The sequence below is a fragment of the Pongo abelii genome, chromosome 9 (assembly GCF_028885655.2).
Source record: "Pongo abelii isolate AG06213 chromosome 9, NHGRI_mPonAbe1-v2.0_pri, whole genome shotgun sequence".
NCBI classification, from domain to species: Eukaryota; Metazoa; Chordata; class Mammalia; order Primates; family Hominidae; genus Pongo; species Pongo abelii.
The window spans coordinates 133505246-133520675 of NC_071994.2; the positions used below are offsets into that span (position 1 = coordinate 133505246).

At 35.9% G+C, this 15430-nt stretch overlaps 1 protein-coding gene across 11 annotated transcripts in view; it reads right to left on the bottom strand.

Annotated features, from left to right (window-relative positions):
* Window positions 1-476: 476 nt before the first annotated feature.
* ZBTB44 (zinc finger and BTB domain containing 44) overlaps window positions 477-15430 on the bottom strand; it is a 90254-nt gene continuing 75300 nt past the window's right edge. For 2 of the 11 annotated variants that reach the window (XM_009247266.3, XM_054525444.2), the window contains 4 exons: window positions 15064-15148; window positions 12265-12428; window positions 10610-10910; window positions 477-8092 (listed from right to left, as the gene is read on the bottom strand). In XM_009247266.3, the coding sequence (XP_009245541.1) occupies window positions 7810-8092; window positions 10610-10910; window positions 12265-12428; window positions 15064-15148 (833 nt within the window). In that variant the 3' untranslated portion in view covers window positions 477-7809. The remainder of the gene's footprint in view (window positions 8093-10609; window positions 10911-12264; window positions 12429-15063; window positions 15149-15430) is intronic. The other 9 variants (XM_054525446.1, XR_008511519.2, XM_054525449.1 and 6 more) reach the window with 9 other exon arrangements.

The window sequence follows — 15430 nt, forward strand, 5'->3', positions numbered from 1 at the left end:
TTTTCCTTCCTCAGGATCTCATAGATTCATTACCTATGTAATGAGCTGTTTTCCCCTGCTAGGTACCTGCTTTTTACTCCCTGGTTGTAAGATATCATTGAAATGGCACCAGTTGGTCTCTAGTCAATAAAATATGACTTTATAAAGAATCAGAGCAACTTTGAAAGATGCAACCCACCCATTAGTACCCAGCTTTATACAAGAACCTGATTCAATAGCTCTAGGATTGGATGATGTCCTCTAACTGGCTGCCTTTATACTCTCCTTCCAAGTTGGGGTATGGTGTTTGTGAGATCTTTGCACTTAAGCTCTACTTCACCAAAAATTGACATGTGCTGTCTAATGTAACCCTCTCTACTCTGTGCACTCTAAGTAGATAATTATTTAAGTAATGAATTGCTCTGATGCCTTTTCTCACTCACATGCCCTCAGCCAACACCACCACCCAGCAAACAATAAATAACAACAGCAGGAAGTTTTATTCCATAAAGCGTAAGATATTTTAATGAGAAAACGAAAACAAAATCAAACCTTAGTCTCATGTTTCTATCTAAAGACACTCAAAACTAGTTTTTCCCTGCCCATCCCTTTCCTAACTGCAACTTTATGTGTGACCATGTAATAAAGGCCAGTTTAAAGATTTTTTTTTTTTTAAAAAAAGTTTAAACCTTTTTTAAAAAGATTAAACAATCAGGCTAGCAAAAAGGTACTCAATACATATTTTCCTTATATCAAACAAGCTAATTTCAGTACAATATAACTATACAGAATATATACAATACACTTATGTTCACAAAGCAAACACTACAGGCTCAGAACAGATTTGAAAAAACATGATATTCACATTGATTACAATAACTCTAAAAATGATTGTAACGTTGAAACGGCACTTAGTTTACAAAAAAGGTCACAAAAATATATATATATATATATATGTAGTCACCAAGAACTACGGTTCCTGTAAAATACTAATAGCCAGATACTAGTATATAAAATGTGAAGTTCTGATATTGTATACATTTTTTGGAAATAAAATCCAAAACCATTTTTGTTATTGTCAAAAGTCAAACATGCCAAGTAACTTAGCTATGGCCAGTGTCACCAAGTAAAGCCATACTTGAATGAGATGACGACTGGATACAAAGCTGGTGAACTGGGGACTGGCACAGTTAAGAGTTGTACTAATTCTAGGAAAGGGGTAGAAGACATAAAAACACCCATCTATGTAATTTAATTCACATTTTCTCCCCTGCATCACCTTCCCTTGAGAGTTTCACAAAATGCCAGTGCCCAGAAAGAATCACAATGCTATAACTGGCAGGGTAAAAAAGTCCCCCCGCCCCGACTTCCTTGCTGCCGGGCTATAGGCAAATATTAAAGCATGCATCAGCTACACAAAGCCATCAGTCACCCATCTGGAAGACCATGGTGTACAGTTTCCGCCTAGGCTGGCTGCACTAGGAAGTACTCCAGTTTTTAAACGGAGCCAGATTTATGTTAGCCCTGTAAAATATTGAGCTACTGTAGCAGCAAATATGACATTACAGAAAAACAAAATTTTATTTAAAAAATTGTTACATCAAAATTTTTTTCCTTCAAATCTGTGTCCTTTAACCAAACAACAGTTTCTTCTATCACTTAATTCTGGTCTATTACCTCAATCTGACTTTCTCATTATGCTTCTCTGGAAAGACACTTCTAAATCCTGGAGATTAAATTTACTCTTAAAAATGGAAATACAGGAATTTTAAAGTAAAAAAAAAAAAAAGTCTGTTCTAAAAGTTCTTTCACAAATATATATATTTAAATATTAAAATAGGCTACCTAGGATTTTTATAAAATGGCTTTTGAAAAGATAGTAGAGGCACAAAGAAGCCATATACTATCCTCCAAGTTGGACATAAGGTGCCACAAGGGTGCCCTACAAAGAGGCAGGCAATCTCTATCTGATGCAACAGGAGGCACCAGTAAACAACAGAAACATTAAATACATTATTGGGAACTTGGACCAAAACCAAATTTTACTCTATTAGGGACCGTTGCTTTTTTAAAAAATACCTTGAGATATAAGCATTAGAAGTCATCACTTTGTACAAGGAAGAAAATGAATACAGTTTATGATCTTACTCCTTCCAAATACCTGATGTCATTCACTTCAGGTACCTGAAAGATGAAAAGCAGTGCAACCTTCAACAATTTAATGGACTACTCTCAGTATGAGAGACTTTACACAGCATCTGTCAACTTGAAAATTAAATTGGTAACTGAAATAAAAAATCTCCTAGAGAAAACACACATAACCTAATCCTAGAAAAGGCTCTCTTTAGAAAGCAGGTGTTTCTAAGAACTGCAGGAAAGGCTTCCCATCTTGAACACAGCTTCCACTAATAACAAGGGAAACGTGTATTAAGAGGAGAGATGACGGGGCTCCCTTAAAGCAGGAAGATTTATCCTTCCTCAGTGGGTGATGTACTTTGGTAACCTCAACATTCATTTATGGGATAATTTTTAATCTGTTTTATTGAATACTGAAATCTAAATACGGCTAGATTGGCATTTGGGAAAACAAGGGCAATTTAATAAAAGTCATGACACTGGAGCTCCTCAAACCACTAGGCACCAATTTTATCAGCATATCATCACAACTGTGCCTGGGACTTTAAGCTTAATCAGCAAAATCAGTCAATTTAAAAGAGAAAGGAAATAATAAAAGAATTTGACTTTATAAACCAGGTACTTTGAACAAAAACTAAAAATTTTAAAGTTAAAAAAAGTTTTGTTTTTAATCCATAGTCCTTACTCTTAAGTTCTTTGTCAACTATTATGCACATAGAAACCTTGGTATTAGTTGAAACCGGCCTGGGTCTTAACACAGTGGGGGTTTACTTAAGTAAAAGTAGCACAAACACTTTAAAGGCAATCTCAATTTTTCAGATGCTGCCAAACCGAGATACCAATAACATCTGAAATCTTTGCAGAGACTATTTATAAAAACATGGAACTGTTTTTATTTTCCCATCATAAAAATATAATCATGATAGAGTGGAAATGTCTAACTGTATTAGTTTAGTAAAAAGTTAAAAAAAAGTATGACTACTGATGGTACTGGTACTACAAGTCTTCATCCCATAACTGACATAGGCTTATCCCCCCATAAATATTACAACATCTCAACTTATCTATCGTCTAAAATGAAACATCCAGAGTGCGACTGTTCTTCGTGGAGCCTGGGATTTAATCAATTCTACTTTATTGTTTAATCTGAACCATTATTGCTTTTGGCTAATTCATCTTGCTGAGGACTTTCCAAATAAAAATACTCTGACACCATACTGTCAAGCAAAAACGGCACTGAAAGATAAAAATGGGTATAGGCAAAATAAGGAACAACTTAATTTAAATGTTCATGATTTGAGTTTAAAGCCTGTGGGAGTATACTTAGTTTTAATAGTCCTCATAGACATGTTTGCCACAATAGAGCTTCCTTGTTACCCCAATTTTGTTTCGCTGCTTCAGAAAAGAAAATTTAGCTTTTATACATTCATCTCTCAATAACTTTCAAAATCTAAATATATTACAAATAAAGCATCTTACATCAATAACTTACAGTGAAAACTACATTTATTTATTACCTTTTGGCAACTTTGGGTCTGTTTCTTCTAACTGTAAACTTCACACTAGTTTTTTTTCCCAGTTAGTATTAATATTTAGAAAATTTTTAATTCTCATTCATTTGGATGTATATTTCAGAATTACAACTTCATACTTTGCAGATGAGTGAAACAAAGTAACATATGAAAGTTTCTAATTCTTTTGTTCATCCATTCCACAAATCTCAAACTTCTTTCAGCTAAAATATTAAAATTTTAGGATTATTCATTCAAGTAATAATAATTCTCTGTTACAGAATTGCCACATTATACAGTAATGTATTTTTCAAGGACTATTAAAGCTAAAAGGGACGAAAACATAATCTGAGAATCTTCAAGAATAAAAGCTGATAAAATAGATAACTGGCCTCTATTTAGATTAAGAGAAAAAAATAAGAAATAAAAGACTGAAAGATTTAATACAGCTTCCAAAGGCTCCCAAGAGAACCATTTATAAACTGGGAGAGTCTCCTGAAACAGCCTATTAGTTAGACGGTAATTGAGTTACCAATAATTATGGACATCAGATGTGTTGACTAGTCTATTTCATTTGGTTAAAGTATTTTAACAAGACGAAAGTTGTTTTTTTTTTTGTTGTTTTTTTTTTTGCTAGTTATTAAGACCAAAGGGCATGTGTCATAACAGGGGACTTGATTACTGTAAGCCAGAATGATTGCTGAAATGTCAAAATGTAAGACTGAATGAGGCTATTTAAACATTTTAGTATTATTTTGTCTTACTGAAATTGATTAAAAAAAAAAACTGGCAATGTAACTAAACGCGTAACTAATTACTTGAAATAAAAAGATTACTTGAAATTCAAATTAAGAAAAATCCATTTAAATATATTTGTGGGTGATAATCTCCATCTGCATCCATTTATATAAAACTTCAATGCCAAAAAATAAAGACCAATATTAATCCCTTTATTTCTGAATGAGATGAAATCAATGACATGCTTGATGCTTCCACTATTAGAATATACCCTTTAAACATGAAAAGAACAACTGCAGGAGCTTTAACATCCATTATCATGGGTGAACATCTTTGTTTACTTCTAAAGTACATCACACCTATTTGGTAGTTAAAAAACTGAAAATAAAAGCTTTTCTTGTATAAAATGCTCGGTTTTAAAAAGGCAATTTATTCTGCATTCTGAAATTTAAGCCCTTTAGATACCACAAAGTTACCCTCCTGGCCTTAAGAAAGATAGCTACGTTTAAGCACTCTAAACTGGAATATTTATGTTTAGTTATACTGGTAATTTCTAATGAATGGGATAATATAACTGGCTATCTCTTTGCAATATTTTCAATATGTCCTGGTAAAAATTATGCATCTAGGCATCCCTAAGATGAATTTGAAATAAATCTAAATACTACTATATATACAATTATCCCTTGCAAATCTGTTTCCTAAAACAGATCCATAAACAGATCTAATATCCTTAAAGTACATATATCAAGAAAAATGTACCCTCACTGAAATAGAAAAAGGCATTTATATCATTTTATGTTAAATACTGGTTAGTTACTGGTATTGATAAGATCTGGGCAGCAGACAACTAACCAGATATGCATTTTCACAGTATATTCAGATTTCCCATAAAACTTGGCAATTTGTATTACCAGTGAAAATCTAAGGTTTCTACTTGGGAAGGAATACCCAGTGATGGGTAATCCCTCATTCTAAGAACACAGTCAGAGTATCTTAGAGCTACCAAAATTGTGCTTGGCTCTCTTAATGCGAAGTTTTCAGGGTTGGGGATGCGCTAAAAAAAAAAAAACACTTTTAACCAATAAATCTGCAAACCATTCTTATACATTTCTCTTCTTTATTCTTCTTTCCTTTTTTCTTTCCTCTTGCTCTTTCAAAAACGAAAAACCTCTTGGAACTAAGGGTAACAATGATTCTTGGTCATAATTTTACCTATTCTTGTCAATACAGATTTTAAAATTAATTTTGAGATTTATCTATTGCTAGGCATAACAGTTTTCAAAGACCACAATGTAACATTAAAATTCCTGACCTTCCCATTTGAGACACAGCAGTACTATATGAAGTATTATAGTCTGCTGCAGAAAGTAATTTGACCCTATCAGTGAAGAAGCATAAATGGTGGGAGCCTATCATACCCTGTATATGCTGATTCTCCTGAAGGGAACACACCTATGTTTGGCAGCAAATGGGTGAAAACAAGTTCATGAGTGAGGTAAAGAGCTGAAAACAAGTTAAGGACTGCAGAATACGGGCAGACACAGAGAATCTTAACCTAAAACAGTTCTAAGGAATTTACTTTTCCTTTCTTCACGTTTTTGGGGAAAAAATTACAGAATTAGCCAATCTAAAAAAATGAAACAAATCACTATAATTAAAAATATATACATTTAGTATGGTCTAGCACCTGAACAAAATTCAGATCTTGTGTTTTGACTAAAGAACTGTATTTTCTATCGAATCAGGTGCTCTCATAATTATTAAACTTTGGGTATCTACACAGAAGCTTATTCCAAAGTTCACTGCTCATGGACTTACAAATATTTAGGATCAATATTAGAGATGCTTTAATGGCACCAGATGAAAAGTCTACCCAAGTCTAGAGGATCATATAAATTTCAACTACAGACCACAAAGTTTCATATTTTTAGCAGCAGAAATGATAATATTCATTAGTTTAAGGTTTTCAGTTTCTCATTAGTCTTAATTTTTTTCTCCCAGATTTGTGAGTCATAGATGAAAATCTTACAGTCTATACTCATCTCTTCATTGTTGCCTATGTTGTGTAAAAACTATAGTAACTGTTTTTAATAACTTTGCAATGTCTAAAAATATGTAAGGACAATGTATCGCTGTCATATGGGATTCAGTAAACAATCTAGTTGGGTTAAGAATGCAGCCTTGGCCGGTGCAGTGATCCCAGCAGTCTGGGAGGCCAAAGGAGGAGGATCACTTGGCCTAGGAGTTCAAGACCAGCCTGGGCACCATAGTGAGACCTCATCTCTACAAAAAATAAAAATGAAGTTAACCAGGTGTGGTGGAGCATGCCTATAATCCTAGATACTCAAAAGGCTGAGGCAGGAGAATGGCCTGAGCTCAGGACTTCGAAGCTGCAGTGAGCTATGACTTAGCCACTATGCTCCAGCCTGGGCAACAGAGTGAGATGCCATTCTTTTTTTAAAAAAAAAAAAAAAAAAAAAGAATATAGCCTCAACAGAGAATTCTTTATTATGTCCAAAAGAGCACAATGAAAACATCCCCAACAATACATAAACCTATATATAAAATATAGAATATCTCCAATATTTTTACTTTATATGGCAGCACGCCACTATATGCAAGAGAACATGTTGATGGGGCAGGGGGAAAACTGATCCAGGCAATGACACAGTCAGGCATTACATTCGGAGACCAGGTAAACAGCAATTTTAATCAGAAAAGCAGTACGAGAAGAGTTCCTATGAAGCTGGGATTTACATACTTCATTCTCCGTTCCTGGTCATTTCATCCACAGCTTGACTGTTGTCAATCATGGTTCCTTGCCTTTGGAGTGGTACTATAAAGGTACAGAGAATGCCCATCTCAGTACCAAAATTTCACCATGAAAAATCATAACAGAAATGACAAAGCTTAAAAAAAAGTACGCCGGATTTCAGAAGTATTTATCCTAATAATTTTTAAGAAAGCTTACCATAAATACTTCCAAAAACAACAGGCTTTACAAAATATTATACAACATCCTGTGTACAGCAGTAAGTATCTACTCAGGCCATTTGTCAAGCTGTTTAGTAATTAGTTTCTCATGTACCCTCTTATCTCAAGAAGGTCAATAATCATCTGATTTCCTCTCTAGCTAATGATCTGTTGTTAGCCTACTTTTAACAATGGAAGAAGGAACTGGTATATGTTTTAAGTCAACCAGTTCTCCTTAAGTCTCACAGTTTGTTTCAACATCATGTTATTGTGTACTTACAGAAGCAATCTCTCAGTTATGAAAAATAAAATCAGTTTCAGGGCTCAGAAAGTAAAAAGGGAAATTCTTTCCCAATCTCCCCCTCCCTCCCACCCGGCTTTTTTTGTTTAAAAAATTAAATTAAATTTAAATGTACAAGACCAAGCACAGGCACTTTCCAAAAAACAAAACTGAAGCCAAATCACAAAACTACTCAATAGTTATAGAAGACAGCTCTGATTTTGGGGGGTCATCTCTGGTTGCCTCAGCACAAGCACTGGTCTTTGGCTGCTCTGGCACTTCTTCCTCTTTTTCTGCCAGCCCACCAAGAGACCCCAAGGGAAAAGTGCTTTCACAATTCTGGGTTGAGGAGACCTGTGAAATTACAGGCATTTGAACAGAGGAGTTGCTTTCAAAACCGTGTTCTCCAAGATCATATTGAACAAGGGTCTCTTCTTGTTCCTGGTTTAAGTAGTCCGGTACTAGGAAATCACTAGATAAGAGGCAAAGGATGAAATATGGAATTAATTTTCAAACCAGTAATAGATAAGCAACAGTAAAAAGCTCTGATTTATACAACAAAATTGGGACTCTTCATTTCACTAATTGTTCAGTGAAGATTAAAACTCAGGAACGTTCAACTTATAAACTTTCCTAAATATGAACCAAAACATCCATTAAAACCAAAATGTATCAATCTTCCCCACCACCAATACATCAGGTTAATTATCACTTTCATTGTAACTCTGGACACCTTAACAGCCTTTCTTGTTCTATGTAGAGGAGTTTCTATATACAAAACAAATGTAGCATGCTCACTTAAACAAAGATCATCTGAGTAACTTTAATGCTAAACTTTTCTTGATTATACATTGAGTAAGATATATAAAGCTAGCTTTGTATTACTAAACTTGACATAGGTGAGTTAAGAAACTAAGTCCTTATGCATAAATGACCTGATACAGAATCTACTATAAAGTTGGGAAATGTAGAAAGTAATTTATGTGTATCCTGCTATTACATTTGGTGTATGAAAATACTAATAAAGAATTTGGAAATGAATGCCTTGAGATTGGTTATGTGTTAATCCTCAAAAAGTATTTAATTATTGGTCCCCACAGGCAACATGGACAGTAAAATATACTAAAACAGTAGCTACTTTCCTTAAGTGATCAAATAGAAAAGATTTTAAATTTCTTCTTCATACTTTTCTGTATTTCCTAAATTTTCTACTTATAAGCATTTTTTGGTAATTGAAACTAAGTATGTGAAATAAGTCTTACCTTAGAGGCTTTATTTAAATCTTTATTACTGAACTAAAAATTTCATTACACCATAATTGTCAATAATATATGTAATTAGACTTGATAAGGTTATTTTATAATTTCATTGTTCAGTATTAATAAAAAATTAAAATCTGTTCATCTGCAAAGCAATTTAGAATGCCCTATGTTGTATTTTCTAAAAAGTCTTCAGGTGTTAGAGAAGAAGAATGGAGAATACAGGGCTCTGTACAGGGACGATAAAGATAACACAAGTAGTTAACAGGAACACTATTTTAGTCCTGAACAAACTATGTTTATTACGATATGTATAACCTAAGGTTTAGTGATATGGCGACCACACATTCAGAATTAGAGATGACTGCATTAAATAAAATGAATGTCTGGTTTGAAGGGAAAAACAAAATCTACGCAGGAATAATTTGGAATTTGTTTACAAATAAGGTTTTAAGTCAGGGGTTGTGCCCACACTTGTAGCCCCAGCAGGAGAACTGCTTGACCTCAGGAGTTCGAGGCTGCAGTGCACTATGATTGTGTCTATGAATAGCCACTGCACTTCAGCCTGGGCAACACTGCAAGACCCCATCTATTCAATTAAAAAATAAAAAGGTTTTAAAAATAAGGGTGATTTAAAATGTAAAGATTTGGGCTGGGCATGGTGGCTCATGCCTGTAATCCCACAGCACTTTGGGAGGCTGAAGTGGGCGGATCACTTGAGGTCAGGGGTTCGAGATCAGACTGGCCAACACGGTGAAACCCCATCTCTACTGAAAATACAAATATTAGCTGGGTGTAGTGGTGGGCACCTGTAATCCCAGCTACTCAGGAGGCTGAGGTTGCAGTAAGCCGAAATCGTGCCACTGCATTCCAGCCCGGGTGACAGTGAGACTCCATCTCAAAAAAAAAAAAAAAAAGTAAAGATTTGTAAAAATTTCATTTTATGAGAAACTAAGGATTCCTACAGAAGTACAATTCTTATAAACAATTTAAAACAACAGTTTTATATCTAGAGGAGGCCTTAGAAACCATCATTTAAAGCTTACATTTTATCTTTCTCTAAGTTTCAAGCTTTTTCATCTGTAAAGTGACATGTTTAGTCGACAGCAATTAGTGGCAGAGCTAGAACTAGAACCTGATTTCCTTGGATGCCCTATACATCAGAAAGGTAATTCTATTATAAATTAATATTAAAAGAATAGAGCTCTAAACTGAATGAAAATAGGAATGACTTCATGATCTAAACCATCACACCCATTATAGTTGCTTTTGAAATTTTTCTTAATGGCCAATGGCTATTCCTTTTATATAGAATATTTTTAAATAGAGAGAAGTGGTAAAGAATTTTATTAACATCCAGAGTCTGAAGTAATCCAGTATCACTAAGTATCATCTGACATGGTAAAATCTCCAGTAAGATCTATTTAAGGTCCATTACAGAATTACTTAAACCTTGTATTATTTAAAAAATACCTCAAGAGGACAAGTAGTCTACTGCTGCAGGAAAATATTTTTAATACCAACTATAAAATGTTTATAATTTTATATACGTAGAAGACTCAGCAAAATTTTATCAGATCAGGAGATTAGAGTATGAACAGTGGGAATCTGTAACAAATGTGACTGACTAGCTGGCAACCTGATGTAAAAACACAGAAGGCTGCCCTAAAAGCAGGAAAAGAGAGTTTAGAAAGCAGTTTTCCTGGTTGGGTTTTCGTTGTGCACCTCACCTGCTCTGGAAGTAGTTTGCTAGCTCTGATGCTTCATGGTTCAGACTCCTCAGGTGCACGATTAAATTTCCAGAGTTGGTGAACATGGCGCCACATGTTTTGCACTCGTAAATCCGAGGCTTGCGGATAATGTGCCGGGAAACCCTCATGTGGTGTTTATATTCCCCGAAGGAAGTGAAAGTGGCACTACATATCTGGCACCGGAAACAGCGTTTACCTTCATGCTTTAGGCGATGCATCTTTAGCGAGTAAGCCCTGGTGAACTTTTTCCCACAGCGGTCACACTGAAATGGTTTAATTCCTGTAAATAAAGCAAAACAAAATATCTAAAAACAAAAATAAACTGAAAAGTCATAAACCCTACCAATTTCTGAACTATATTTTTGTAGCAACAGATCATCTGAAAAGACAAGAATTACCAGCAAAAACATATTCTAATTGAGTATCTCAGAAAATGTGCAGAATATGTGAAAAGTCGCAAGTGCTTAAAAAGGAAAAGAAAAAAAGGCAGTAGGGGAGGCAAACTAGGTAATGTCTACTGAAGCTGATTTTTGAATGCTTTTCTAAATCATCTATTTTACTAACTTCAAAACACAATTTAACTACAGTATGTAGACAGAACCCAAATCCCCATTAACAGCACATATTATTTCATTTCATTAGAGGTTTACATTGAACAGATATGAAAATCATCAGTACCTACTCTCTGTTCCCTATCTCACAGAGAAACGAGAAGAACGAACGAACAATTTTAACATCTCTGAATGTAATGAGCATGACAGAACCATCATGGGATATAATGGGTTTTTTTGGGCAATATGATGTAATATTGATAGAAATAAATGAGTTATAAAGTGTGTTAATAGTCTCCTCAAATTCATTATCACAGTGTTTTGGGGAAAAAATTTTAAAACCTTTCAAAACACAATCTACAGATTGAACAAAGTCACAGAGAATTGGTGCTAGGACAGGGACTGTAAGAACTATCTACAGAAGGGGAAAGTGAGATAGTAACTTACGCAGCTGAAAACAGCAGCAAAGATCTCTTACTCATCAGAGGTCAGTGTTTTACCCACAAGAATCCTGTTGCCTTCATGCGATTACTGAACTAAAATTTCAAATCCCTTCTATACATTTATCCAAAATCTCTCTTATGTTTTAAAAAAATACAAACTACAAAGCTGACTCATCAGGGCACACAGAGATTTAGGAGTGTAGAATTGAAAGTAAATTAGCAAGAAAATATTACATTTTTAAACACACTTTTATTTGGGAAAAATTTCAAACTTAAAGAGACGTTATAAGAAGAACAGCACAAAGAACACCCATACAGACCCTTTTAACCCTATTTGCTTTACCATCTGTGTTTGTGATTCTCTATCTCACTTCTATGTGCACACCTAATATGTCTTTTTATTTACAAAGTACTCACTCCATATCACCTTATGTTCTTTTAATCAGAATACTCAACATCCATGGCAAACAGCTTTCTGACACTGCATCATTTCAGCAATAAACCTTAGCTAATCTGTTTTCATTTGACTTCCCAGAGTTTTTTTAAAACTCAGAAACCCCTGTTTTCTATTTTAACTGGGACTGCAAAATAAAATGTTTTAGAGCGTTCACTTATGCAACAACAGGGAAAGTGACATTACCTGAGTGGATGAGCATGTGCTGCTTTAGGTTCTGAATACGGGTGAATCGCACCCCGCAGGTTGGACACTGAAAAGGTCTGTCGGGACCATTTGGACTTGGTCGTTCTGTACTGCTGGTGGAAGGAGCAATGTAGAGTTGGTAGGGATACTGAACATTTTCCAATCTAAAAAAAACAGACCAAAGAAGGCAACCAGGCTCTGATTTTTAAACTGAATAAACACTGCTATAGGTCAATTTTAAATGAAAAAAGATAAGACATTTAAAGACTCTTTGAAACAGTTTAACTGTTAGATTTCAAGTTTTACTTTAACAATATGAAAAACCATGTCCAGAATGCCTGTTTTTTTTTTTTTTTTAATTTTTTTTAATTTTTTGAGACGGAGTCTCACTGTGATGCCCAGGCTGGAGTGCAGTGGCATGATCTCGGCTCACTGAAACCTCCGCTCCCGGGTTCAAGTGATTCTCCTGCCTCAGTCTCCCGAGTAGTTGGGACTACAGGTGCCCGCCACCAAGCCCAGCTAATTTTTGTATTTTAGTAGAGACGGGGTCTCACCATATTGATCAGGCTGGTCTCGAACTCCTGACCTCAGGTGATCCACCTGCCTTGGCCTCCCAAAGTGCTGGGATTACGGGCATGAGCCACTGTGCCCAGCCCAGAATGACATACAACCACAGAACATATCATCAGCTACTTTACCTTTAATGTCCTTAATCTTGCCAATCCTTTCCTTCTAACCCACTTCTTAAATTTAGGCCTTCATTAATACAAGCCTGAATTAATAACTCTCTCCATTTAGCTCCACACTCCTCTAATCCATCCCTCTCACTGCATCATAGTGATCTGATCAAATCAGTCCCCTGTCTAAAATTCTGCAATAGCTATTTTCTTCAGAATAAATTCAAACCCCTTTGCAAGGCATACAAGATTCCTCATGATCTGAGCTCTCTGTACCTTTCTAGCCTCATTTTTTGTCACACTCCCCAAACATACCCTATACCAAATGCCTACTCATTTTACAAAATGTAGCTAGGTAGTCACATGCTCCTCCTGGAAGCCTTCTTTGATTTATCAGTGGTTTAGATAGGCATCCTCCTATGCAGGGCAACAGAGCTCCGCAGATCACTTATGATAATCTGTTTGTCTATCTTCAATCCTTATCCTTCCTCCAAAATTGACTGAGCTCCTTGAGGGAAAGGGCTGTACGATCTCATCTCTCTGTTACTGCCATGCAGCCCGGTATCTAACACACAACACACAACCCGATTAATACTTGAAATCAAGGAGTCTAGGCACACTGCTGTTTGTTCATGCTTTCATTAATCCACAAATGATTCCGGCTGATAACCTCCCCTACCAGGTTTAGCTATTCAAGAAAAATAAACCTAATTTGAGTCCCTTAAATCCTTCAAGTTTTCAACAAATACAGTTTTTAAGATTGTCCTGGACCTTCTCTGAGGAAGAATGCAATCATTCAGTGGAGTCTACATTCAGTGGGAGAGACACAGATAATAAATAATCAAGGAACTTATCAGAGCAGACAATTAAATTAGAAGGATCTAATAGTGATTGGGTGCTGCTTGAGACTGGTGGGCAGGAAAAGCCTCCTTGAGAACTGATACCAAGACAGTGATCTGAAGGTCATGAATCTGGAGCCAACACTGTAAAAACTGAGAGAGAAAGCTTTTCAGGCAAAGGCCCTAAAGTGACAGAATGGCCCAAAGCAGGAACAAACATGGAGTACTCCAGGAACAGTGAAAGAAGATCTATGAGGCTAGAATGTAGTGTAAGAGGGAGAATGGTCTGAAAGGAGTTAGGCAGAAGTCACATCGTGTAGGGCTTTAGAAGGCATAGCAAGGCCTATAGATTTTAGGTATGAATAAAGAATGTTAAGAATCTATAGCTTAAAACAGTGACATAGTCTGACTTAATTTAAAAAGATGATTTTCGCTGCTACATGGAAAATGGATTAGAATTGGGGAAGAATGCAATCAGAGGCTACTTTGAAGGCTATTGCAGTAGTCAAGGCAAAAGATGGTGGTGACTTAGAGTAGGGTGGCTACAGTACAGATTAGAAAAGTAGACAGGGATATATTTTATAGGCAGAGTTGACAGGACTTAAGGATTAACTACGAGGGAGATGAAGAGCGGTAAGGAAAAAAGATTAAGAATAATCCTCAGAGATTTTGCTTGAGAAATTAGGGGATAATGATGATGCTTACTGAAATGGGAGAAAGGGTGGAGAAGCAGGATTTAGACAAGGAGTCAGAAATCAAGAGATCTGTCTTGACCTTGTTAAATGTGCAATGCCCTTTACACATTTATGTGGAAATATCAAGCAGGGAGGGAGTTATGGGTATACAGATCAGACTTTGGCAGATGTTTTTCACAGCAGTCCATACAGCACACGTTCTGACTTTGCACACCGTACAGTCTGTTTCAACCACTCAACTCTGCCATCCACAAACAGTATGTCAGCAAATGAGCGTGGTTGTGTTCCAATAATACTTGATTTACAAATAAAGGTGGTAGGCTGGAATTGGCCTGTGGTTCATAGTTTGCCAACACTTGATAGATACGATTTAAAGCAATGGGACTAGGTAGTTTTGGAAATGCTGGGAAAAAAAAAAAGCCTTGTATAGGTGCTCTAATTTATAATGTGATGATGCTACTTCATTACTTTGAAAAGTATACTGAAGTGAGGTTGTAATAAACTTCTACAACTCTGAGATGAAATGCTTGAATTTGGAGTTGTAAACACAACCCTTACGAGGTAACGAAATGCTATATTAGTACTGACCGATCATCATCATCCGGAGGAGCATTAGTGCTAGACGTGCTTTGAAGTGTAGGCAACCCCTCAGAAACGCCTTCATCTACTGAGCCTGTGAATAAGAGAAAGAGGACAACTGTAATCCTTTGGTGTGAATAAGCCAAGATTGTAACTGAAAGCTATATTATATCTAAGCCTCTGACATATATTATCTAGTGTTCATATCCTGAATTATTAATCCAAAGTAGTGTTCTACATTTTTTTTTTTTTTTGAGACTGAGTCTCGCTCTGTCGCCCAGGCTGGAGTGCGGTGGCGCGATGTTGGCTCACTGCAAGCTCCGCCTCCCGGGTTCACGCCATTCTCCTGCCTCAGCCTCCCGAGTAGCTGGGACTT